General features: G+C 44.7%; 1 protein-coding gene across 4 annotated transcripts in view; it reads left to right on the forward strand.

Annotated features, from left to right (window-relative positions):
• The window catches only part of LOC139760789 (43 kDa receptor-associated protein of the synapse), a 200733-nt gene that overhangs the window by 170552 nt on the left and 7245 nt on the right, over nucleotides 1-22936 (forward strand). For all 4 annotated transcript variants that reach the window (XM_071684387.1, XM_071684389.1, XM_071684390.1 and 1 more), the window contains 3 exons: nucleotides 16095-16275; nucleotides 17800-17955; nucleotides 20597-21100. In XM_071684387.1, coding sequence (XP_071540488.1) covers nucleotides 16095-16275; nucleotides 17800-17955; nucleotides 20597-21100 — 841 coding nt within the window. The remainder of the gene's footprint in view (nucleotides 1-16094; nucleotides 16276-17799; nucleotides 17956-20596; nucleotides 21101-22936) is intronic.

Raw genomic sequence — 22936 nt, forward strand, 5'->3', positions numbered from 1 at the left:
AAGTGGGAGGGAGGAGTACTGAGCGAGCGACCTTGTAAGTGGTTATGCGCAGTCGACTGATACGTTGATAGTTTAAATAAATTTTAAATACTTAACCCACGAAAGGTATAGTTTGTTGAAAGACCATTCACCGTGGAACTTGTGAAGTTCTATACCTGGAAAAGGCATCTGAGGACATTGTGTAATGCTAAACTTAAGACTTGTGAAATATGCTACCGTGCCTCTACAATACTGAACTTCTGAACGGTCAAGTTCAACTTGCATAATGGGGAATCTTGGAAATGTTAAACGTAAGCAGGGTTGAACTTTTAAGGTTAATGTTAAACTTGGAAACATAATAAATTTCCCAGGTTAGACGTGGAGAAGCTCGAATCTGTAAAGGGTGAAAGTGAAGCTAAGCGTGAAACGTTGAACTTATGAAGTTGAAATCCGACTTTTATGAAATGTTCAACTAACGCTACTCTGAAGTGTAAATAAAACTGGGAAACTTTGAACTTACGAAAAATAGCAAGTTATGAAGAGCAAAACCGAGCTTGTGGATTAATGTGCATGTGAAGCTCATTACTAAACTTATGAAAGCAGGAAGTTGAAGTTATGACCAGCTTGTAATAGCTGAAATGTTGAACTTAAAAACATACGGATCTTATATAGTAATGAACGTTTAATGTGCACGTTCTCAGTGATGAATGACATATATCAGAAATGAAAAATGTGAATATCAAACATGTGAAACTCTGAACTTGTGCAACGTCAAACTTTTCAAGTCACAATGAACCTCTACCGAAAAATGTTGAACTTCTGACTGAAAATATTGGGTTTATGAAATGCAGTGCTGGAGATCTCTGTGTGGGCATCTGATGAACTTGTAGAGGAGAGCTTTTGAGCTTTCAGAGACCAGTACAATGAACCTATGAAGGGAATATGATGAAGGAAAATGTCTCACCTTGGGGTATTGCTGAACGGAACGGAACGGAACAGAACGGAACAGAACGGAAGGTGGTGGACGTTCTGGGAATGAAATGCCCCAGGAGTGCATGTGGTGTGAGGCGAGCGGTGATCATATGGGGAATGACAGCGTAGAGCGAAGTGTGGTAATAACCACAGGCTGACCTCGAGACCGGTTCAGACATATGGAGATCATGGGTGAAGAAAAGACTGACATGCAGGATCACATGTCAGAAACGGGAGGAAGCAACGACGAGCAGGAGGAGGAGGAGGAGGAGGCCGAGAAGGAGACAGAAGGGAGGGAATGGAGTGAAAGAGGCCTTGGCGTATCGTAGCCTGAGCATTCAGGAAGGTGAGAGGCGTGCGCAGGACACACTGAACCGGACCGATATCGTATATGGGGGGCGACGAGCTGTTGATGGTTACAGGGAAAACACGAAATGGTCTTTGGGGGTTTGACTGTGGACAGTGAGCTGCAGTTCTGTTGCACTGTACATGACATGCAGAGTGTAGATGTGTAGTAGGACTGTTATGGACGCTACTTCGCTGAAATGGGAAACGACGAACAAGAAAACAAACGATTGGGTTTTTGATTGATTGCACTTTTCATTGAAAAAAATAAATAAAAGTCTAAACAGTGAAAGGATCAGACTGATTATACTTTTAATAACATATAAAAAACTTAGTAAATATAAATGAATAATGAGTTATATGGAGCATAACGGAGAGGATAACTGTATAATACTATACAAATCTAGGAGAATGTAAGAATTTTGACACAGGCAGTGAGAGAGAGAGAGAGAGAGAGAGAGAGAGAGAGAGAGAGAGAGAGAGAGAGAGAGAGAGAGAGAGAGAGAGAGAGACTCTATACACCGAACAAATACATCTGCCCTCAACGCTGGAAATTTGATGACCCAATAACAAAAGAGAAAACACACACACACACACACACACACACACACACACTGAGAGAGAGAGAGAGAGAGAGAGAGAGAGAGAGAGAGAGAGAGAGAGAGAGAGAGAGAGAGAGAGAGAGAGAGAGAGAGAGAGAGCATGTTGATGGAACATTGGGAACCAAACGTAGCACAAGTATAACTGCTGCTGCACACTGAGGGCACATTGATACCCTCTCAGTTTCGGGAATATGATAAGCCAGTCATCACAGGAGTAAACCAGGTAAATACAGACAGAAATATAAGTCAGAAAAACGTGGACGAAGGGAAAAACACATCTCCGGAACTTTGATGAAAATCCACAACTGCAGAGCGAATTATAAAACTGGTCCGAAACACGCTGGGAACTGGGCGAAAAATTTGGAAATCGAGAGAAAAAAAAGTTTTGATTAAAATGGGGGGAAAATACTGGACGTTTGAATACTATGATCCGGGAATTTCAGATCCAACGGAGGAAAAATCAAATGCTTGAAAGTTGAATTATTGAAGGTTTGATATGGCAGCGTCTCCAGCCCCGGCATCTTGTCTCTCCAGCTGGCCACACGGGCCCCAGCAACCACCACAATGGCAAGGGAAGGTGGGGTTAGCAACGTCCCAAGTGGCAGGGGGGTGAAGCAGTTCCAGGGGCTGCTGCGTGTACTGAGGGTAAAGGGAAATTAATGTATATAAGGATCCACACTACCACGAGCCTCCGATGTGAACCAGCCTGACCAGATCATGACACATCTCAGGGCATCACCAACTGGACACAGTTTTGAAACTACATGTGAATATGGCCGTATCCTGGAAGATCTATATAACCTCATCCATCAGTAATATAATAAATCACACATCATATATATATATATATATATATATATATATATATATATATATATATATATATATATATATATATATATATATATATACATTAGATATATGGAGACTCCTTACAGCATCTGCCACCCCTCTCTACCATTTCTGTATTTGAAGGATTCGTCTTATTTCTTCATGTTATTAGGTAGTATAACAATATAAAACAAGTATAGTAACAGTTGCTATAGCTTCCACGCGCCCTACCGCTCTGTGCCACTCCTGAGGCTGCTTCAGAAGACGAAGTGGGGCGTGTTAACAGCGGGTCGGTAACAATGCGATCTCGCCAGTTTGGGAAAGTCGTACCGCCAAGCGTCCTTTTTTGACTTTAGAATTTGTATTCCTAATTCAATCGCCCCATTAATCATTCCAACTATACCATGACTTGAAAGTATATTATAGAAAGCTTTGGTGTTCACTCATACGGTGAAGATAAAGTGCTAATAAAGTAGACAGTAATATGTGCAGGAGCCAGGCTAATCTGCGGGAAGATGACTACATACATCCAGTGTTGCCTGAGCTGCCGATTACAACATCTTGACTCTTGTGGCTGCAACCATTATGAACCTTTACCTGAAGAAAGGTAAGAGTTGATGACCTACCCTTGTATGTGCACTATGTATTTTGTATGTATTCAAACTATGGCGGAAACCTATTCCAACACAGAGCTATGTGGTCTCAGAAAAACTTACCCAAACTGAGCTATGTGGCCTCATACAAAGAATGTGCCATTTATGTACAACTGGGTTTTGTTCTCCGTTTGTGATGCATGAGCAAGTCTGACACCAGCTGGATACACAGCCAGACGAAGATGAGGACCACAGTCCCTTCTGGAGCTTATCTCTTGATCTTAGCTCAGATCTTGATGCTACAGTCGTGCACTGCGTCTGTGGACGTGCCATTCTCTCTCTCTCTCTCTCTCTCTATGTACCAAGTGTGCCTCAGGCGGTGCACAGACCGTGGGAGGGAAGAATGTGGGTGCAGCTTGCTGGATGTGTATCCTGTCCAAAAAAAATATCCGTGTCATATCAAAGTTCCCTTTCTATGTATGAAGTCACCAGCCGGAGTAAAACATAGTTCGAGCAAGCAACTGTAGGCTGTGGACATCAAAGAGAAAATGGGACGTGACATGGGAGCACCAGCTCACCGTGTATTTCGAAGTGATTTTTTCACGATGCAAGTCCATTCGTCCCCCTATAGAGCCAACACACGCACACATGAACTCTCCAGTCATATTCCGGACTTTGAATCGCCTCACGACCCAAAGGATGAAAAAAAAAAAAAAACAGTAAAGGAACAGAAAAGTAGTGTCAGGAACACCACAAAATAGCATTGCCAAGCACGAATTGGACACAACACAAGACAGTATTACCAAACAAACGTGGAGGAAATGATAAAAGGACTGTTGGGCACATGATGATATCTGTCTGGTGGAGTAGATATGATCTGGGGCTTGCCTTCCCGTCCCCCAACACTGAACTGACTCTCCCACGCACCTGACTCTTCCCTATTCACCTGGGCCTCTCCCACACACGACTCCTCCCCTTTCACATGAGCCTCTCACGCCCACCTGAATCCCTCAACTCACCTTATGGTAAAGACAAGCCAAACAGGAATGAATAATTCTGCTCTTGACTTAATATTTCCATTATACCATCTTCCACTCCGTAAAGACGTACATCTCATTCTTTAGATTCCGATTCATTAACCTCCCTGATCTGTTCAAGAGTGAGAACTGAATATTACAAATACTCTGGTGGATTCTTTGAACGTCTAAATGAGATTGTGTGAACACGTCAGAGCGGAAGACGGAGGATATGCCCGGAGCAGGGTGAGAGAAAAGCCCTATCTTACAGAATATACTTACGGTGAAGCAAGACAAATGGAATGATGACAAACAACAGATAAACATCTACTTCAGCTTCACTGGCGGGGGTGTGATCGGTGACGTCATGCCCCCACCCACCCAGACTGACTCGAGGAAGCAGTGGAGAGCGGCCTCACTGGGATCAGAATAATAGGATAAATAATGACCGGCTTTCCCCTAAGACGCTACGCGGACATATTTTCCTCCTCTGCCGTGCGCTCTCCAACAGCAGACTATAAAAGCCTCACATCTGAAATCTAGTTTGTTGAGGTCAGTAGCCTGAGTCTGGGGGGAGACAGATCCCTTGTCTTGCTTTAAGACGCCGGCAGACCGGCTCTTTCCTTGGAAATTCAATAGTGTGCTGGTGGCAGCTCAGAGATCTGTGTGCCAGTACGCCAACTATCACAGGAACGACGCCTGCCTCTACACAACACACCTTCTTATATATATATATATATATATATATATATATATATATATATATATATATATATATATATATATATATATATATATGATCACTGTTCCCGCATTTGCAAGGTAGCGTCAAGAAGACACGAAGAAAGACCACATTCGCTCACATCAATTCTCTAGATGTCTTATGCAAAACACCGAAACCACAGCTCCCTATCCTCAACCAGGCCCCAAAGACCTTTCTATGGTTTCCCTCCTCCGCTTCACATGCCCTGGTTCAGTCCACTGACAGCATTTCGACCTCTGTAAATCACATCGTTCCAATTCACTCTATCCCGTGCATGCATTTCACCCTCCTACATATTCAGGCCCCGATCACTACATCCCCAAAGATATACATACATGTATACATAATACACTCTCATTAACGAAAGTGTTAGGTAAACTGCTTTGAAATTCGAGTCAATCAGAGCCTAGAGATAAGCGATGACCCAACTTGCTATTAATGAGTGCGTCTCCTGTCGCCAAATCGGCCATGATACGCGTCTTATTGAAAGGCTATCTACTGAGTTGCTGAGCTGTTCCTGTTGTAGAATAAAATGCGTCTTGAACGCTACTTGTACAATGAATTAATAAGCCATAAAAGAAGTTTCTATTGCTTATCTTTCGTATCTTTATCCGTCGTTTTTCATACGCAAACGCTGAATAAAATTGGTCTTAGAGATTAAGCGCTGTGAGGGCTGAAGTGTGTTGTCTGGACGGTATAAACACCAAAAAATCCTAATGCCACGGTGGAGCTGTGGAAACTCTTTATCCCATTTGTTCTGTGGTAGTTTCTTTTTCTCTAATTTCTTTCTGTGTGGGATTTAGTTAAGCATCTCAGGCCATAAAGCTCAGCAGATTTCCGGTATTACGACTGCCACACAGCTCACATGATACCATACTCTCAACCATTAATACACCGTGGGTCAGACCTTGAAAAGTTCGGTATATGGCCTTCAAAAGGACCGTAGGGATCAGCGCCGAAAAAAAATCCATCATTTTCATCAGTTCAGCGCGCGCATCTCTCTAACACTGGCAACACAAGTCCATAATGTCGTCAACCCAGACATGTGTCAGGTGCTGCCGTGTGGGGGGGCGGCGTAGGTCCCAGGGCAGCCTCCGTGGGCGTGACACAGGCACACACAGGACGCACTTCTACCATGGCGTCACAAGTCGGCACATCAAAAGACGCCGTGGAGCGGGCACCAGTTCTGGACAGCCCAGCAAACAATATCTGACAAGCTTCTGGATTTCCAGCGTCAGACACTCGGGGTTTCCGTACCTCTGTTGTGACGAAAGTCAGCACTATTTCACTTGCTTGCGCTAAACAAACGTTCAACTCGGCTGGAACCACCGCTCCTGAATTTAGTTTAACAAGGGCACTGCGCTATAGTTTATATTGTTCCACCGGCGGAGACGGCTGATAAACTTCGACAGAGGCAGAATTTCCAGCTATCCGAGTCTGACTTACCGAGATTTCTCTGTATATTAGTCTCGAGCTAAATTCTAATTCACGGGCTCCGTGGTGCAGCGATGAACGCTTACCGATCATAAGCCAGCACGTGTCAGCTGGCGATCGGTTCGAATCCTTCCTGTGGCAGTCAGCCTATACCCAACCCAGGTGTTTATCCTCCCCTTGAGACTGGTCGATAAACTGGTACCTGTCTTAACCTGATATGTGTGTGTGTGTGTGTGTGTGTGTGTGTGTGTGTGTGTGTGTGTGTCTGTCTGTCAGAAATGGATGGAAATAAGAAGAACGGGGTGACTAAAATGGAAATGGAAAGATAGAGTGAAAAAGATTTTGAGTGATTGGGGTCTCTATAAGCAGGAGTGAAAAGTGCAAGGGATAGAATGAACTGAGACAATGTGGAATACATGGGTCGACATGCTGTCAAATGGACCGAACCAGGGCATGTAAAGCGTCCGGGGTAAACCATGGAAAGGTCTGAGGAGCCTGGTTGTGGATGGAGAGCTATGATTTCGGTGTATTACACATGACAGTTCGGGAATGGATGTGAGCAGGTGTGGCATTGCTTCGCCACACACACACACACACACACATCCCCTCTTGTATTCCCACCTATCTGCTGGCCCTCCAGAAGCAGCGTGTCACGTGAACACTTCTTACCACTTCCTGCCAGCAGCTAGCCAGAGGGTACCCGGGCCAGCGCGGGGCGGAGGGAAAGTACTGCCCCCGGGGATAATCCCCTTCCCAACACATAAAAGTTTCCAAAGTGGCCATGAGCGACGGAAACGCTTTACTGAGATTGGCGTGTTTTATGGAGTAGAAAATAAGGACTTTATATATGGTGCTGGGACCAGAGGAAGGGCTGATCCATCAGGAGGGGTCCCTCTCACCACTAGGCCCTTCAGCAGCGGCTCAAGGGGTCAAAGATTAGGCTTGGAAGAGTTCGGTGGGGCTAGCGTGCGTGCATGTGTCCCCAAACGTGTGCCACATATGCTGTAAACAAAGTTCTATACCTAATTACCTTCTGTCCGAGGTCAGAGATCAAGGTCACACGGTCGTGCGTACTTAATACGCACAGTACGTGGCAAATGGTGCAATGAATGTGGAGCAAATGGTTACTACGTGGACAACACAGAGAGCTTTACAACTAATACGTTTTCGATGTCAAGGTTAAACGTCAAGATTGCGAGGTCAAGGATACTCACTGATTTCTGAATTCTTGTGCACACACCGTCTGATGACCTGGTCACACACCACCTGATGACCTGGTCACACACCATCTGATGACCTGGTCACACACCATCTGATGACCTGGTCACACACCACCTGATGACCTGGTCACACACCACCTGATGACCTGGTCACACACCACCTGATGACCTGGTCACACACCATCTGATGACCTGGTCACACACCATCTGATGACCTGGTCACACACCATCTGATGACCTGGTCACACCTGATGACCTGGTCAATAATACACCGCGGATGCTCAACACAGTGTTCTATACCTGAATGATATTTGGACATAGTACAGGGTCACAGACCAAGGCTGCATGGTCTTGGAAACCGTGAAGCTTCTAAATGCTTTTTCACACAGGATTTCACGACTGGCGGAGTGGATATTGGCCAAACTTGTAACACTAATACTACGCACAGAGCACTACAATGGACTAACTTTTGGAGGTCACACCTCGAGGTTGTGCGTAATTGAATGCCGGTAAATTCATGTGTACAAAATGTCTGAAAGTTTATTAAGGAATACTGACTAATTTTGAACGAGAAGGATCCTACATACACAGTGGTACACCTGATATGAATATTCTTGTCATTAAACAGGACTATCAAATCACCAAAACGACCATCAAATGCGTTCAAAACCCAGCGGATTCAAGGCCCCCATATACACTCCGGGGACGGCCACTCACAATTCGCCTCAGTAGAACCACATGTCATCTAGAGATCTATATCTCACTTCCAAGACCACGAGACGAGTGCTAAAGAACGCAGGTTCCATCCTTAGACAACGCTGGGAGTTGCAATGACCTTCATCTTTCTCTAAATTCACGAAAGTAATTCCTATGATTCGCAGCTTCATCAAAATTACGACAATAATTCCAAACACCATAAAATTCCACCAAGATCTTCCTCCTTACATGGGAAAGTCCCTTAATTACCTTGTTTCCATCACATACGATTTCCCTCCGTATGTTTCCCCGTACCTCCAAGTTAATCTTTCTTCCAGACCATCAGGTCGACTCAATGAAGCATCATGCAGTCTCTTCGAGAGCAATAATGGCCACTCACTGTAGCTACAGACCGTGTCTTCCAGGACCACTGTGTCTACTTACTGAAGCATCAGACAGTCTTCCAGCACCATCATGTCTACTCACTGCAACATCGGACATTGTCTTCCAGGAAATAATACATCTCAGTGGTTCATATACCTAACTCTCCAAGCCAGAACATCAAAGCCACCCACACTCATCAAGTTTACACTTCAGACTATCACATTCACACTTGAAGACTAATTAACTTAACACACTGGACCATCAAGTTCATTCACAGGACAAATAACTTTGTTCACAAGTTTGCTTCAAGACTTCCAGTTCCCTTGCAATTCCATCAGTTTTCTCACACGCCCGCCAATCATCTTCCCACGTCAAGTGGAGTTCAAGATTTTTTTTCCTTTCCAGGACTACAAATTTCCCCCTCAAGGCCTAGTTTGCTTTAAGACCACCAACTCTGTCCTCACACCATCAAACGTACACCAAAGAACCATCAAATTTGCTCAGAAGACCAAGAACACTGCTCACAACAATCTCCACGTCTCTGTTGTGGAAACATCCGCTCACAAACTTGGCTCACAGGGGTATTAAGGTCACTCACGTGAGCATGAAACAGACGAGCAAGCACCAGCACCACCGCTCATGATGTCATCACCTTTGTTCACATGACCATTTAGTCCACAAGACCAATCCAGTTGCTCCTAAGACCATCAAAGTTGTTCCCCAGTCCATCAAAGTTGCTCCCCAGTCCATCAAAGTTCCTCCTCAGACTATCAAAGTTGCTCCAAAGGCCATTAAAGTTACTCGCAAGACGAAGTCAAAGCTGCGCCACAGAACACCAGAGTTGCTCCCAAGACAATGAAGACTGGATCCCAGACCTTCACATTTTCCTAAACCAGAGTTAGCAAAATCAGGGACTCTCTCTCTCTCTCTCTCTCTCTCTCTCTCTCTCTCTCTCTCTCTCTCTCTCTCTCTCTCTCTCTCTCTCTCTCTCTCAAAGCTCACTGGCTCTACAACCAGGAGCACCGGATATCAGACATCCCATACCAACCAATGTGTCGTCCAGCTACAAAGCCTTATACCACACTCAACATACCCAGCATATCCTAAGGACGTGGATATGTTCTCACAGTTTCAGTCTGGGTGGAAATCTACCCAATATACCAAAAGAGGATATATGACTCCATCCATCCGTGAAGCCTTCCTTCCTTCCTATATTCAAAGACTCTGGAGCCTCCATTCAAAGGTGCTTTCTAAGGTACAGATATGAGAGTTGGCGTAAAAATCCAGACGGCAAATACAGACTCGGCTTAAATACAGCCAATAACAGGGGCTGGTGTAGGGTAGGTGTAGGCTGGGTGTAGTAGCAACAAGACAGCTGGTGCCGGCTGGGTGTAGCAGCAACAAGACAGCTGGTGTAGACTGGGTGTAGTAGCAACAAGACAGCTGGTGTAGGCTGGGTGTAGCAGCATGACAGCTGGTGTAGACTGGGTGTAGTAGCAACAAGACAGCTGGTGTAGGCTGGGTGTAGCGGCAACAAGACAGCTGGTGTAGGCTGGGTGTAGCGGCAACAAGACAGCTGGTGTAGGCTGGGTGTAGCGGCAACAAGACAGCTGGTGTAGACTGAGTGTAGGTAGCAGCAACAAGACAGCTGGTGTAGGCTGGGTGTAGCAGCAACAAGACAGCTGGTGTAGGCTGGGTGTAGCGGCAACAAGACAGCTGGTGTAGGCTGGGTGTAGCGGCAACAAGACAGCTGGTGTAGGCTGGGTGTAGCAGCAACAAGACAGCTGGTGTAGGCTGGGTGTAGCGGCAACAAGACAGCTGGTGTAGGCTGGGTGTAGCGGCAACAAGACAGCTGGTGTAGGCCGCGGCTCCCTGGCTGGGCTGGTCACATCTCCTGCTTAAAGGAGAACTGTGTAGGGGAGCGCGCCACCTCCACCCACCAATGCTACCACTGTGCTGCCACTGGTACCACTGTCATACCACTGGTATCACTACCCCGCCACTGTCGTGCTACAGGTACCAGTCATACCACTGCTACCAGTACCCTACCGCTGGTATCACCACTACCCCTCCACCGGTACTAGTTATACCAGTGTCATGCCACTGTCGTACCACTATCATTCCCCCTGCCATACCACTAGTGCCCATAATGTCACTGCTACTAATGTTTTAGCACTGCTTCCAATGTCATACCATTGCGTGTACAGTCATACCACTGTCATACCATTCCTTCTATACCCATACCACGGTTACCACTGTCATACCACTGCTGCGGTATCCATACCAGTTACTACTGTCATACCACTGCTACGGTATCCATACCACTTACTACTGTCATACCACTGCCACTAGATATCTACTGAAACTGCTGTCATACTCCCTTACTTATCCACACCACTGACCATTCACTCGCATCATTACCAACAAACTCAAATTTTTATTCAAATTCTACCACTGCCAACACTGTTATACCGAACCACTGCCGGCAACCATCACCATCAATGTCATACCACTGCTGGTACCACCAACTAGCACTAACACCCACTGTTAACACCTCTACTAAGCACTACCACTATTCCTACACCTACCACAACACTCCTACCTGGCACCTCCAGAAAGTACCACCACATTACAACCAAACTTCCACACAATTGCCAATACCACTGTTGCCACTGTTATATACCACTGTTGCCACTGTTGTATACCACTGTTGCCACTGTTATATACCACTGTTGCCACTGTTATATACCACTGTTGCCACAGTTATGCCACTGGTGCCACTGTCACTAAAATAACACCAAGGCAACCCCACTGTTAACGTAATACCACTACTTGCAGTACCAACCACTAGTTATATGAGTGACGTTACCATCCTACAGCTATCAACTATCATCCCCCAGTTACCACCCTCATACCAACGCTTACAATCCCACCACCACGACCGCACTCATACTGACAAGCTACTCCTGTCGTTAGCATACCAGTGCTTCACCATCTCATCTTCGGAACCACTGCATTACCACAGTCATACCGATGTCACACACACCATGCCTGCCCTACCAATCATGCCGCAAGACCATGGTCACACATCATAAACTAATGGTACCACATACCTTATCATTACCACTACTTTCACCACTTGTCATTGCTGCCACTGGCACACCACTACCACACCACTGTAATCCCGGTATGACAGCCCCTCCCCCCCGCTTCCCCCAGTGGTACCATGATAGTGTGACCAACTGGGGAACTGGCTCTCCATGTAGGTACATGTGTAATAAACGATCGGCTTCTGAGTGAGCACAACCCATCCAGTGGAGTGTACCAGGAGCGTGGTACATGCTTGACTCCTGGAGCACGACGGTACGACCCTGGAACACGGCGGTGCGACACTTGCGCACGACGTTACGACCCTGGAACAAGGCGGTGCGAACCTTGAGCACGACGGTACGACCTCTGACTCTGATGGTTTGGCCTCTGACCTGCTCCCTAAGGGTCGGGTCAATGTACACGGTAAGCCATGGCCTCCGTCCGAAGGGGCGGAAAAAATCGCCGGCCCCCAACACACACTACGTAAAAGTCTGAAAACAAATATTGTCACAAAAAAGGCAGCTCAATATCACAGTATCCAACCTACTGACACAGATGGCGCTGGGAATATCTTCTACCTTACTACTACAGATGGCGCTGAGGAAGAATATCTATCTATCTGCTGCTGCGGATGGCGCTGAGAGAGCGTTTTTACTTTACCACCACAGACAACGCTGAGACATTTGATCAACTTCCCCAAAAACTTGCTTTTTCTCGAATATTTTTTGGACCTGTGAGTCAACAAGGAAAAGATTTTTCGTCGCTGCCTACAAGGGAATCGCTCCACACAGACTTAAAGCTGTTCTACGGCCACAACACCTACCTACCTACCAACCCCCTGCACCCACCCACCTCCCGCACCTAAGTAATCAGACTTCCTCTCGGCTCGGGATTAATTACAGGGAAGGCGACACCAATCGGCGTCCGCTCAATCTTTACATGGGGACACTGTACAGCAGTCAACAATTACTGCCGGTTCTTGGTAGTGTGGCTTAGTTAGATCATTGACACAGCCAACTCCAAGCACTCTGAACTGCTCTTTAGTAATTTAACGAATGACTGGTCAGGGCAGAGGTCGGTCTATCCCAGCAAGATGTATCAGAGACGCTTGCATCTTGTGTCACGTTCCACCTCACTGGCCGTGGAAGGAGGAGCCGTGGCCGAGGTTGTACATAGACCAGAGGACCTCAGAAAGGTTGATGTGATCCGACGGCGTCCCAGTCATCCATCGGGTGGTGGTGGGACGGACTGCGGGGCTCCGCCAGGTGCCTTATGCCGAGGAGGAGTGTGCCAGCTCTTCTTCAACACCGTGTCTTGTGTGATGACCTGTCTGTACGGTGCGGTGCGGGGCGGGGAGGGAGTACTACACTAGCGCCATCCCAACTCTTCAACATTCTCAAGCAACTTACGACATTTCTATCCCCCATGATCAGCACAGTCGGCACCAACCAACCAATCGCGCACATCGAGGCAAAGTGATTTCCACTGCGGCAGCCAACCAGACCTTCCACTTGGATTCCACTTAATCTACTGGTGGAAGGATGACACAACCTCGCCCGTACGTGTGTGTGTGTGTGTGTGTGTGTGTGTGTGTGTGTGTGTGTGTGTGTGTGTGTGTGTGTGTGTGTGTGTGTGTGTGTGTGTGTGTGTGTGGTGCTGTAAGGCTGCCTCTAACGAACTGCCATTCTCAACTGATGCAAGTCGCATGTGACAATGTTTCTCACGCTCTAAATCATCCCTGTCTTCCCTGATGTCTACTAAATATGGCCGTGCAGTATACAATTCTTCCATCAAGAACGTTAATAACGGTAGCAGTGATCTTACTCATTCTGTCTACAGATACCATCAGCGTGAGGCGGCTCTTACCGTAGTGTGGCCGTGCATGACGATTACTATAGATCATAATGACCCAGTGTGATGACATGCGTACTACATCATGCACGGTTGCCACAGTAACCTCCCTCCCACCACCTCCATGCATGATCCCACGAGACACACACTACTTGCACGTCTGCATCACTTGTGTGATCGGTGTTATCCTCCGTACCCCAGAATGAGGGGGACAATGGTTCGAGACCCAGGGGATAACACTGCAGTGCCACCAGCAACCCTCATGACCATTGTATGAGAAGTGACAGAGCGTCACGGAGCGCTTTATCTCGCGAGTTTCGAACCCACGTCCTTTGATTTCCGAGGCCGAGACCGCACCAGTCATCCACAAAAGAGTACGCTTCTCGCGGTGCGTCCACACTGAGCTTCCTTAAACAATTAAGAGCAACTACCTACACGTGATCCACCTCATGAACTGACACTGCTGATAAACACCCGATCACTCAACAAACCATACAGAAAAAAGGGAAAAATTAATTTGTCAAATGAAATGTTCTCAGATGCATGCAAGCCAATCACTGATTCAAATGAACGAGTAAAAGAAATAACTAATAATAATAGTAATATATATATATATATATATATATATATATATATATATATATATATATATATATATATACAATACAAGGTAAACATCAGTAGACTAGATCAAGCAGACTTCTATAAAAAAAAACAAGAGACACGCGACCAGCCCAACCCTCCTCACTCACGGGTGCAGATAATGCTGAACGTAAATTCCAGCAGAGCGCCACAGCAGAATTTGAAGCTCTATTAACCGGACTACCTTCTCCATCACCGAGGTTTACAGCGGCCTCGGCTCATCACGGCTCCCATGATTGGCTGTGACGGGAGCACATCAGGCAGGACCTGTCACCAGTGGTCAGTCTCTTCATCCCTGGCGCCAGAGACTCGTCCGTGTCGGAGGCAGCAAGACTCAAGTCGACACATTCCTGACCGTGAAATATTTCTAACATTTCTCATCTTCTTTTCAAGGGATCTTCAGGCCAGTGTCTCGTTACAATATTACGTATGAGAGTAAATCATGAGTATAACCCCCAAATTCCTAAGCTCTGTGTGCGTCGCTGACCTACGCTATATTCCATCCTGCACACATCATGTAACAGTTCAAAGACATGTTCAAAATCAAAGCCAAACATCCGAGCGATACATTATATATATATATATATATATATATATATATATATATATATATATATATATATATATATAAACGAGAGGGGAGGATTTCCAGCCCCCCGCTCCCTTCCCTTTTAGTCGACTTCTACTTGTACAGATTTTTGAAACGCAGACACTTAACAGACATTTGTGACCCCGATACTTCGACAATCATTACACAAAGAATTATACTGCAACACTGTAACAGATATTCAAACATCTGTAAACTAGATACTTCAACATGAATAACACAGGTACTTCAACAAATTCGATTCAGATACTCGTAAATCGGTCCCCTACACATTTCAGACTCAGCTACTCATAACCCAGATACTCACAGACATCGTAAAGTATTTTTGTGATGTAATCATATACAACTCAGGTATCAGTAATCCAGACGGAAATCAATACAAAAATTCGTACAACGAGCTTCATTTTACCCGAGTTTTCAGGTCGATCAATTTTCTCTTCCAGTGGTTCCCTGCAACCAGCACACCAACCGTCCTCGTCCCATCACTAAACCCTTAAAATAAGACTTAAACAAATCGTGAGTTTCCCATCACTAGAATCAGCCATACCCAAACTTCCCGTGAAAAATGAAATCCCTAAAACCAGATTACATTACATTTTCCCCCTAACACGCCCCTTTTTCATAACCTAAACGCTTCTCAAACCAGGCATTTCTAAAGGCAGACTTTCTGATAATGGGACATTTTTGAAACCAGACTTTTAATTCAGCGAAAACTTTTCAAGCAAGACGATCTAATTAGTAAACAGACAGTTTGGAACCAGACGTTCTTAATAACCAGCCACTCCCGATGTATATATATTCCATAGCCAAACAATATTTTAAGTCAGATGCTTTAATAAACAAGTCAATTTTTTTTTCCAAAATCAAACGATCTAACAACGAAATGTTCTTTATTCAACCCATACGTTTTGATGATCGGATTTCTCTTCTTCATGGAGACTACCAGACAACCGCCCTCCACGCTACTCCCCAAACGGTCCCCTTCCTGAGCCTTCAGGTCTCCACCATCCCTGGAGAGTGTGGTGTGAGGAGACATATCATGGCCAGGTGTGCATCTCTCCCTCCACAGTTTGCCGCCGCACCAGCTGTCGTCGAGCGCCCTACTGCCGGACACACCGGACACGGAGGCCGGGATGGGCGGCATGGACGTGGGCGGGGACCTGCTGCGGGCGCGCCAACCGCCCCCCTCTGTCTGGGACTGCCTCGTCTCCTGCCACAACCGACTGGGCCAGCGCCTCGCCAGGAAAAGGGTAAGTCCTCCTCCTCCTTTTCCTCTTCTTCCTGCCGGTGCTACTTGGGAAGGAATGGGAGGACATTCAGTATAGAAGGGGAGGATACTGGAGTTCTTGTTGAGCCAGGAGTGTGGAAGCTAGGGTTCGGTATGGAGGTCAGAGCATGATGGGTAAGAGAGAGGGTACATATGAACATGGAAGGTGAGAGATGGAGCAGATCTGAGCATGGAAGGTGAGAGATGGAGCAGATCTGAGCATGGAAGGTGAGAGATGGAGCAGATCTGAGCATGGAAGGTGAGAGATAGAGCAGATCTACGTATGGCGGGTAAGAAACGGAGCACCATCTGAGCATGGAGGGCAAGAGCTATAAATGAGCAGGCCGTCCCATGGAAGGTAAGAGATGGGTAGCTCAGGGAATGGAGGGCAAGAGAAGGGGCAGGATGGCAGTAAATCCTTTATACGTCCTCAAGAAAATCTACTTAGTTACCACTGAAGCACATTCAATCTAGTCCACAAACTCCTTGTTACGTTTCTTCTGCAACCCCTCACCTTACGTAAGCAGTGGGCCAACCTCACTAGCCTCCCACACTCTGGGCCGACAAAACTTTTCCTCTCTGTACTTTGCCACACGAGGTCGTGAGCAACAAACACTGCTGACACCCTGGTTCTGGTCAACAGTTTTACGTTGTAGCATTATTATGTCGGATGAAAACCCACGTACCTACCTCATTTACAGACCTTCCACCACAATTTTCCTCCCACAACAGATTACCCGCAACCAGACGCCTAAAAACCGCTCTCCCATACACACACACACACACACACACACACACACACACACACACACACACACACACTTCAACAACCCCTTCCCATAAAGACGTAACTGGCGTGAGAAGAATAAGAAGAATTCGCTGTTCTCAGCAGCGCCTGTTTCAGCACATCACATTACATATGTAAATCCCATCTGCGCATTCCCGCCACTTGGCCTATTTTCCTAAGGCTCTGCCACACCACCACCACCACCAAGGTGAGCTTCCCTGTGGTCTCACACGGACCAACACCTTATACGGTCCAACAACACTAAAAAGCAGCAGTATCTAGAATGTTCCCCTCTATGTAACTGTACATGGAAACAAACTCCCCATATACATGTATATGGAAATGTTTCCTTCTATGTAACTGCGTCTGAGTATGGTCCTCTCTATGTAAATGTACGTTAAGTATTTGGGAAGCATGTTCTTTGTTACGTAACAATACAAAATCCTCCGTGTTAACTGTACATTTACTGAACCTACTTATGGGAAGGTGCTGTGCTCTGAACATATATATCAAGTATATTATGGATCTTTAATCCTGTACATCAACATGGGAAGCGTCACACACACACACACACACACACACACACACCGCTTGAGTCACTAATTCATAGATGTTTGATCTGTAGGTTAGCTGTTCTATTGAAAAGCGTCCTTCGATACCACGGGTGCATCAGGAAGGTGTGCCTGTACAGCATAATGACAGTGTCTTCCCCTATCACAGGTGGAGCAGGGTGTACGGCTGTACAACCAACAGAAGCACTTGGCGGCGGTCAAGAAGTGGAAACAGGCGCTCAGACGCATCAACAAAGACAACGACCGCTTCATCACCCTTGGCTACCTCAGCCAGGCACACCTTGACTGGGGCCGCTACAGGCAAGTTACAGTGCATCCTGTATCTGTATCCTAACCTACCTACGCACATCTTGACTCTACAGAGCATCCATTTTGACCCATAACTCCGCCTTTCTCTTCAGTGTGGCAATCCGTCGTCAGAATTCTCGTCATTCAGCGCCATCCTTAACACTCCCATAAACTCACGACACTCTTTAAGGCTCAGTGAAAACTATTCGCCTATACGACTTGCAGAACATAAGAGCTACATCGTACTTTCCTATGCATGCAGTATGGCAGAGCACACTTAACGACCATCACTTCGAAGGGGATATCAATAATGGCCCTCGGCATGCAAAGGTGAGGGGATGTCGACAGTATGATGGAGGCTGGTAAGCCTACTTAAATTGTATATACAAGATTATATTCTGGGTATCGATCATCTTGCATGGATAGCGCAAGAACCATACTTCCGGCAAGACAGCGTGATCTGCTCTTCGCCCGTCATCATCAATGATCTGAGTTATTTACAAAAACTACAAAAATCGTGTAAAATCAGGAGACTTGAAAGGTTTCTGCTGCATTAATATTGTTGGCCCTGGACCTCCCAAAAGCGACCAACAACTGTGCAAGATTTGGGAGTTAATTAAGCTTTCAGGAATCAAGGTAACTAAACCTGACTGTAGAATTAAGCAATATTATTTAAGCGCTGGAGCATTTCTGCCTCCCTTTCGTACCGAATCGGTGCTAATAAACATAAAGGACACCGAAGCAGCTTCATTAAACATCACTCGCACAGCATAAAAGACTGGAAAACAACAATGAACGCAAGACCACCTCTACAACAATCCCCGTATCTAAAGAGGAAGAATAAAGAAAAAGGTCAATGGCGAACACCTATAAAAAGAAGAAAAAAAAGTAGGCTTGAATATAAGGATTATCGAAAACATCGACGATTTTGAGAAGAAACGTTAAATTCTACTCGCCTGCAATTAGAAGAAATAAATTTATGTCATAAGGAGATAATATTCAAAACCGATATTCATTATTATAAAGAACTTTTTTTCTTAAACGAGCTCACATTATTCTGCAGCCAGCTATGGCTACCAAGCTTCCCTAAAAGTTAATCATCTCTAGCCAAGACTTCAAGCAATCTCAGCCAAGGTCCAGTTCACTGCTCCAAATACCAAAAGACGACAATTTATATTTCTTAAGAGTTTCCAGTGTGGGCACACATAAGCAAAACACTGCGTATGAGTTTCAATTCACTTCGATGAATGAACTATCAAATGAAAAGTAAAACTGAAATACTGCAGAACAGTAGTCATACCAGCACACGATGTCATGTAGCAAAGGGCAGCCATTTGTTGGACCACCTTGGTTTGATATTATAATTATATCATTAGACTTACCATGGGTGGAGGTTAAAAGTCCAAGTTTTGATCTTTTACTAAGGTACTGCAAACTACTAACTTCTAGTGAAAGTTTAAACTGGAGTTTCAGAGCTCTTTTACACGTTATCAAGCAACTTTTCGCTCAAAAGGAACGCATCTTACCCTGCTCCGCAGGGAGCGCAGCCTGAATGCTGCAAGAGCCTCGTAAACAAGTCGAGGGGTTTAATATTAACAATAATAATAACAATAATAAATAATAATAATAATAATCGTGAACATTGTGGCTAAAAAAAATAAGCTTGTTGCTTTTTAAAAAGTTTCAGGGACTGGCGGGGAAACATATCAGTTCCAAAAATTGTTTTTACTTTATAAGTTAGTTCAATCGTGCGCTAGGAAAAGAAAGACCAACAAAAAGCCTATTATTTCAATCCTGTGCGAGAGAAAAATCTAAAGAAACAAAAGCACCCCATGACTGTCAAATTCATCACTTAGTTCACAAAGCACGTTTCCTACTGCAATATTAACTTTCAAAAAGCCACAGTTTAACCATGCAATATACCATAACCATGCTGGCATAAATATGTGCTCTACCCTAGAAACCACCTATCAAACATCACAAGATGAGCTTCCCAAAGATATGGGGAAATATATGAATTCAGAATATAACATTTTCTCCGATCAAAAACTGCAGTTCAGACACTGGTATATACTCATAATTCATATATCTAGCAAAACAGCTTTAAATCATAAAAATTATATATATATATATATATATATATATATATATATATATATATATATATATATACATATATATACGAACAAAGTACAGATGAACGCGTACTTTCATATAACATACAAACCTCCAACAGAGCAACGATCGAACCCAGGACCCCTGTGCAACAGGCGGGAGCGCTACCGCTAGGCTATGATGCCCCAGTAATGATAAAATATCCCAGTACCAAAAGCATGGCAACCAATTCCTATACTGACATCAGCACTACCAACACCCAATAAGAGACAAAATGAAGTCCCAATACTGACGGGATGAAGCCCCAGTACTGACGTAATACCTGTCGCTATCACTATTAACGACAACGTGATATCCCACTATTAACAGCATGACGACCCACTGCTAACAGAATGATGTAACGATGCCGACAGCACAACTTTTTTGTCCTTAAAGCGTAACACTTTGGCACCAAAAGCATGACACCTATTACGAAAGCACAATCAGTTTACTTTTGTTATACCTAGTAGTAACCAACCAGTCTCTACCTGGATCACAGGGAGATGCTGGACTTCGGGTTCCAGCAACTGGACATCGCCAACGAGATGGATTCGCCGATGCTGCGGGCTGAGGCGTACTTGACGTTAGCGCGGGGCAACGAGAGGCTTGGGAACCTGGAGAAGGCGGTCTCCTACTGCCGCCACTCACTCTACAACCAGTGTGATCAATCCCGCACCACCGGCTACGTCCATCTTACCCTCGGCAACACCTACCTCGTCTATTCCAGCTTCAGCAAGGCCATCGAGCACTACGAGCTGGCTCTCAAGGTCTCCCGTAGCATCCATGACACGGCCCTGGAACTTCAGGTATATTGCGGACTCGGGCACACCTTCTGCCTCCTGCAAGATTTCGAGAAGTCCCTGTCCTTCAGCGCTAAGGCCTTCGAGCTCTCTAAAACCTTCCACATATGCGACCTTAACTCCAGGTTCCAGAGACTATCATTAGTGACACTGGCCACGCCGCTGAGGAAACTGGGGCGGCTACAGGAGGCTCGGGACTGTTGTCAGGTAAGTGGCTACCGTTGCCCTGACATTGCTCTCCTGTGTCTGGTGCTGCTACAGGTATGACTTTGGTGGTGTCAGTCAAAAAATACTAACATCCTGCGATCTATCTATATGGGGTTTATGAATTCTGTTTTGCAGTAACCATTACAAGCATCTCTTACTAGTGGACAACAATTGAATGAAATGATGAGAATTGTATTTTTTCCTCTCTTTCTATTTGGGTTTTGGTAGCAGTTTTTAGAAACTTTGTTCACGCAATGTCTCATTCAACATGGCCAACACCAGCTAGCTACTGTAAATGAGTCATTTACACAAGTAGTTATGAATTACTAACCAACCCTACTTTTTTCCTGCGCCCATATATTCTTGATGAAACGGAAATTACGCAACGTGTAAGTAATCTACGAAGCTTCATTACCTACAAATACCAGTGGATTAAGATTTCATTGTGAGTTTTTTGTCATGAAGTACAGTTATTATTTAAGAGCAAGGCCAGGGGCGCGACAAAGGACCAACCTTTGCGTTCAAGTTGTCAACAGTACGAGATAGACACAACAACGCTGAGCTTTGTCAAAATGATGAAAACCGGGTATGAACACTTACACTTCGGCAATCAGTCACAGTCTGTTCAGTTGTGTATGATTACCATCCAGTTTTCTTTGAGACAAATAAATAAAGTATAGGACCAAGGCTACACGTCTCACACACACACCGATGATCCTGACCGTCTTTTTGATGTTTTGTTCAATGGCTATCAATAGCCGTAAATCATAAGCTGCTGCCAGCGTTCACCCTTCTACATACCGTACCATAACTTACCTTGGAAAACCCTGAGAAATCTAATGAAATGTGACGCACCCTAAGTCGACCTCCGTGGCTTAGTAAACACGTGAAACATATTACTAGTTATACAACCAACCTACACTTTTACTATCTATACGTTAATTTCAGTTGAAAATGGTACACGTGAAGGTATGCATCATCTTTACATTTAATTCTATTCAAAGACAGTCCTTTATAATCAATAAACTACATTTCTGGAGGAACAACTGGTGATTATCAATACTGCCACTTACTGACACTTTACATGCCACCCTCACCATGGAAGCCTCGTTAGACTAACATTACAATATTCTAGCTTCCCCGGATATTTAATGTTATAATAACGGTAGATTCATCAAATAAAGGAAAATACTATTATTTCTATAATGTACTTACGTGATATTGTATTAAGGTTCCTTCATAACCGGGCATTATACAACCATTCACAATAATAATAATTAGTCTTATGGGAAGGAATAATGCTGTTGTTCTACATTAGTCAACCGTAAATACAATTTACGAATACCAAACAACGAATCATTAAGGACTAAAACTAAAATTTGTGTTTACCTCAGACAAGAGAATCCATTGCCCATAGGTATCGTTCCATTCTCCTTTATTTTCTGTTAAACGCCGCAATTCATCAAATTCAACAGCTTTTCCGCGACCTTCCGGTACTGCGGGTCAATTCCTTACTCGTACATTCTGATCAGCACTTCATAAAAAATCAACACAACACTGAAAACTTCCACAAGGTAGACAAACTTCCCTTCTTGTAAAAATAGAATTCTCTTGATCAGTGACGAGACATTGCTTTTGAGGAAAGTCTTTTAAAAACTGATTTTTTTTTCGAGAAAATGTTACCTACGAGTATTCTAAACACTTTCAATTACATGTTGTCAATATCAATATTTTTCCTTAAAAAGGTATACGAAATATGCCTCATAGTTATATATTCATAATTCTTCCTTGCTAAATTTTTGTTTCACCATTAAATGTTTTTCTAGCGATATATGT

This window comes from Panulirus ornatus, chromosome 38, assembly GCF_036320965.1.
Source record: "Panulirus ornatus isolate Po-2019 chromosome 38, ASM3632096v1, whole genome shotgun sequence".
Taxonomy (NCBI): domain Eukaryota; kingdom Metazoa; phylum Arthropoda; class Malacostraca; order Decapoda; family Palinuridae; genus Panulirus; species Panulirus ornatus.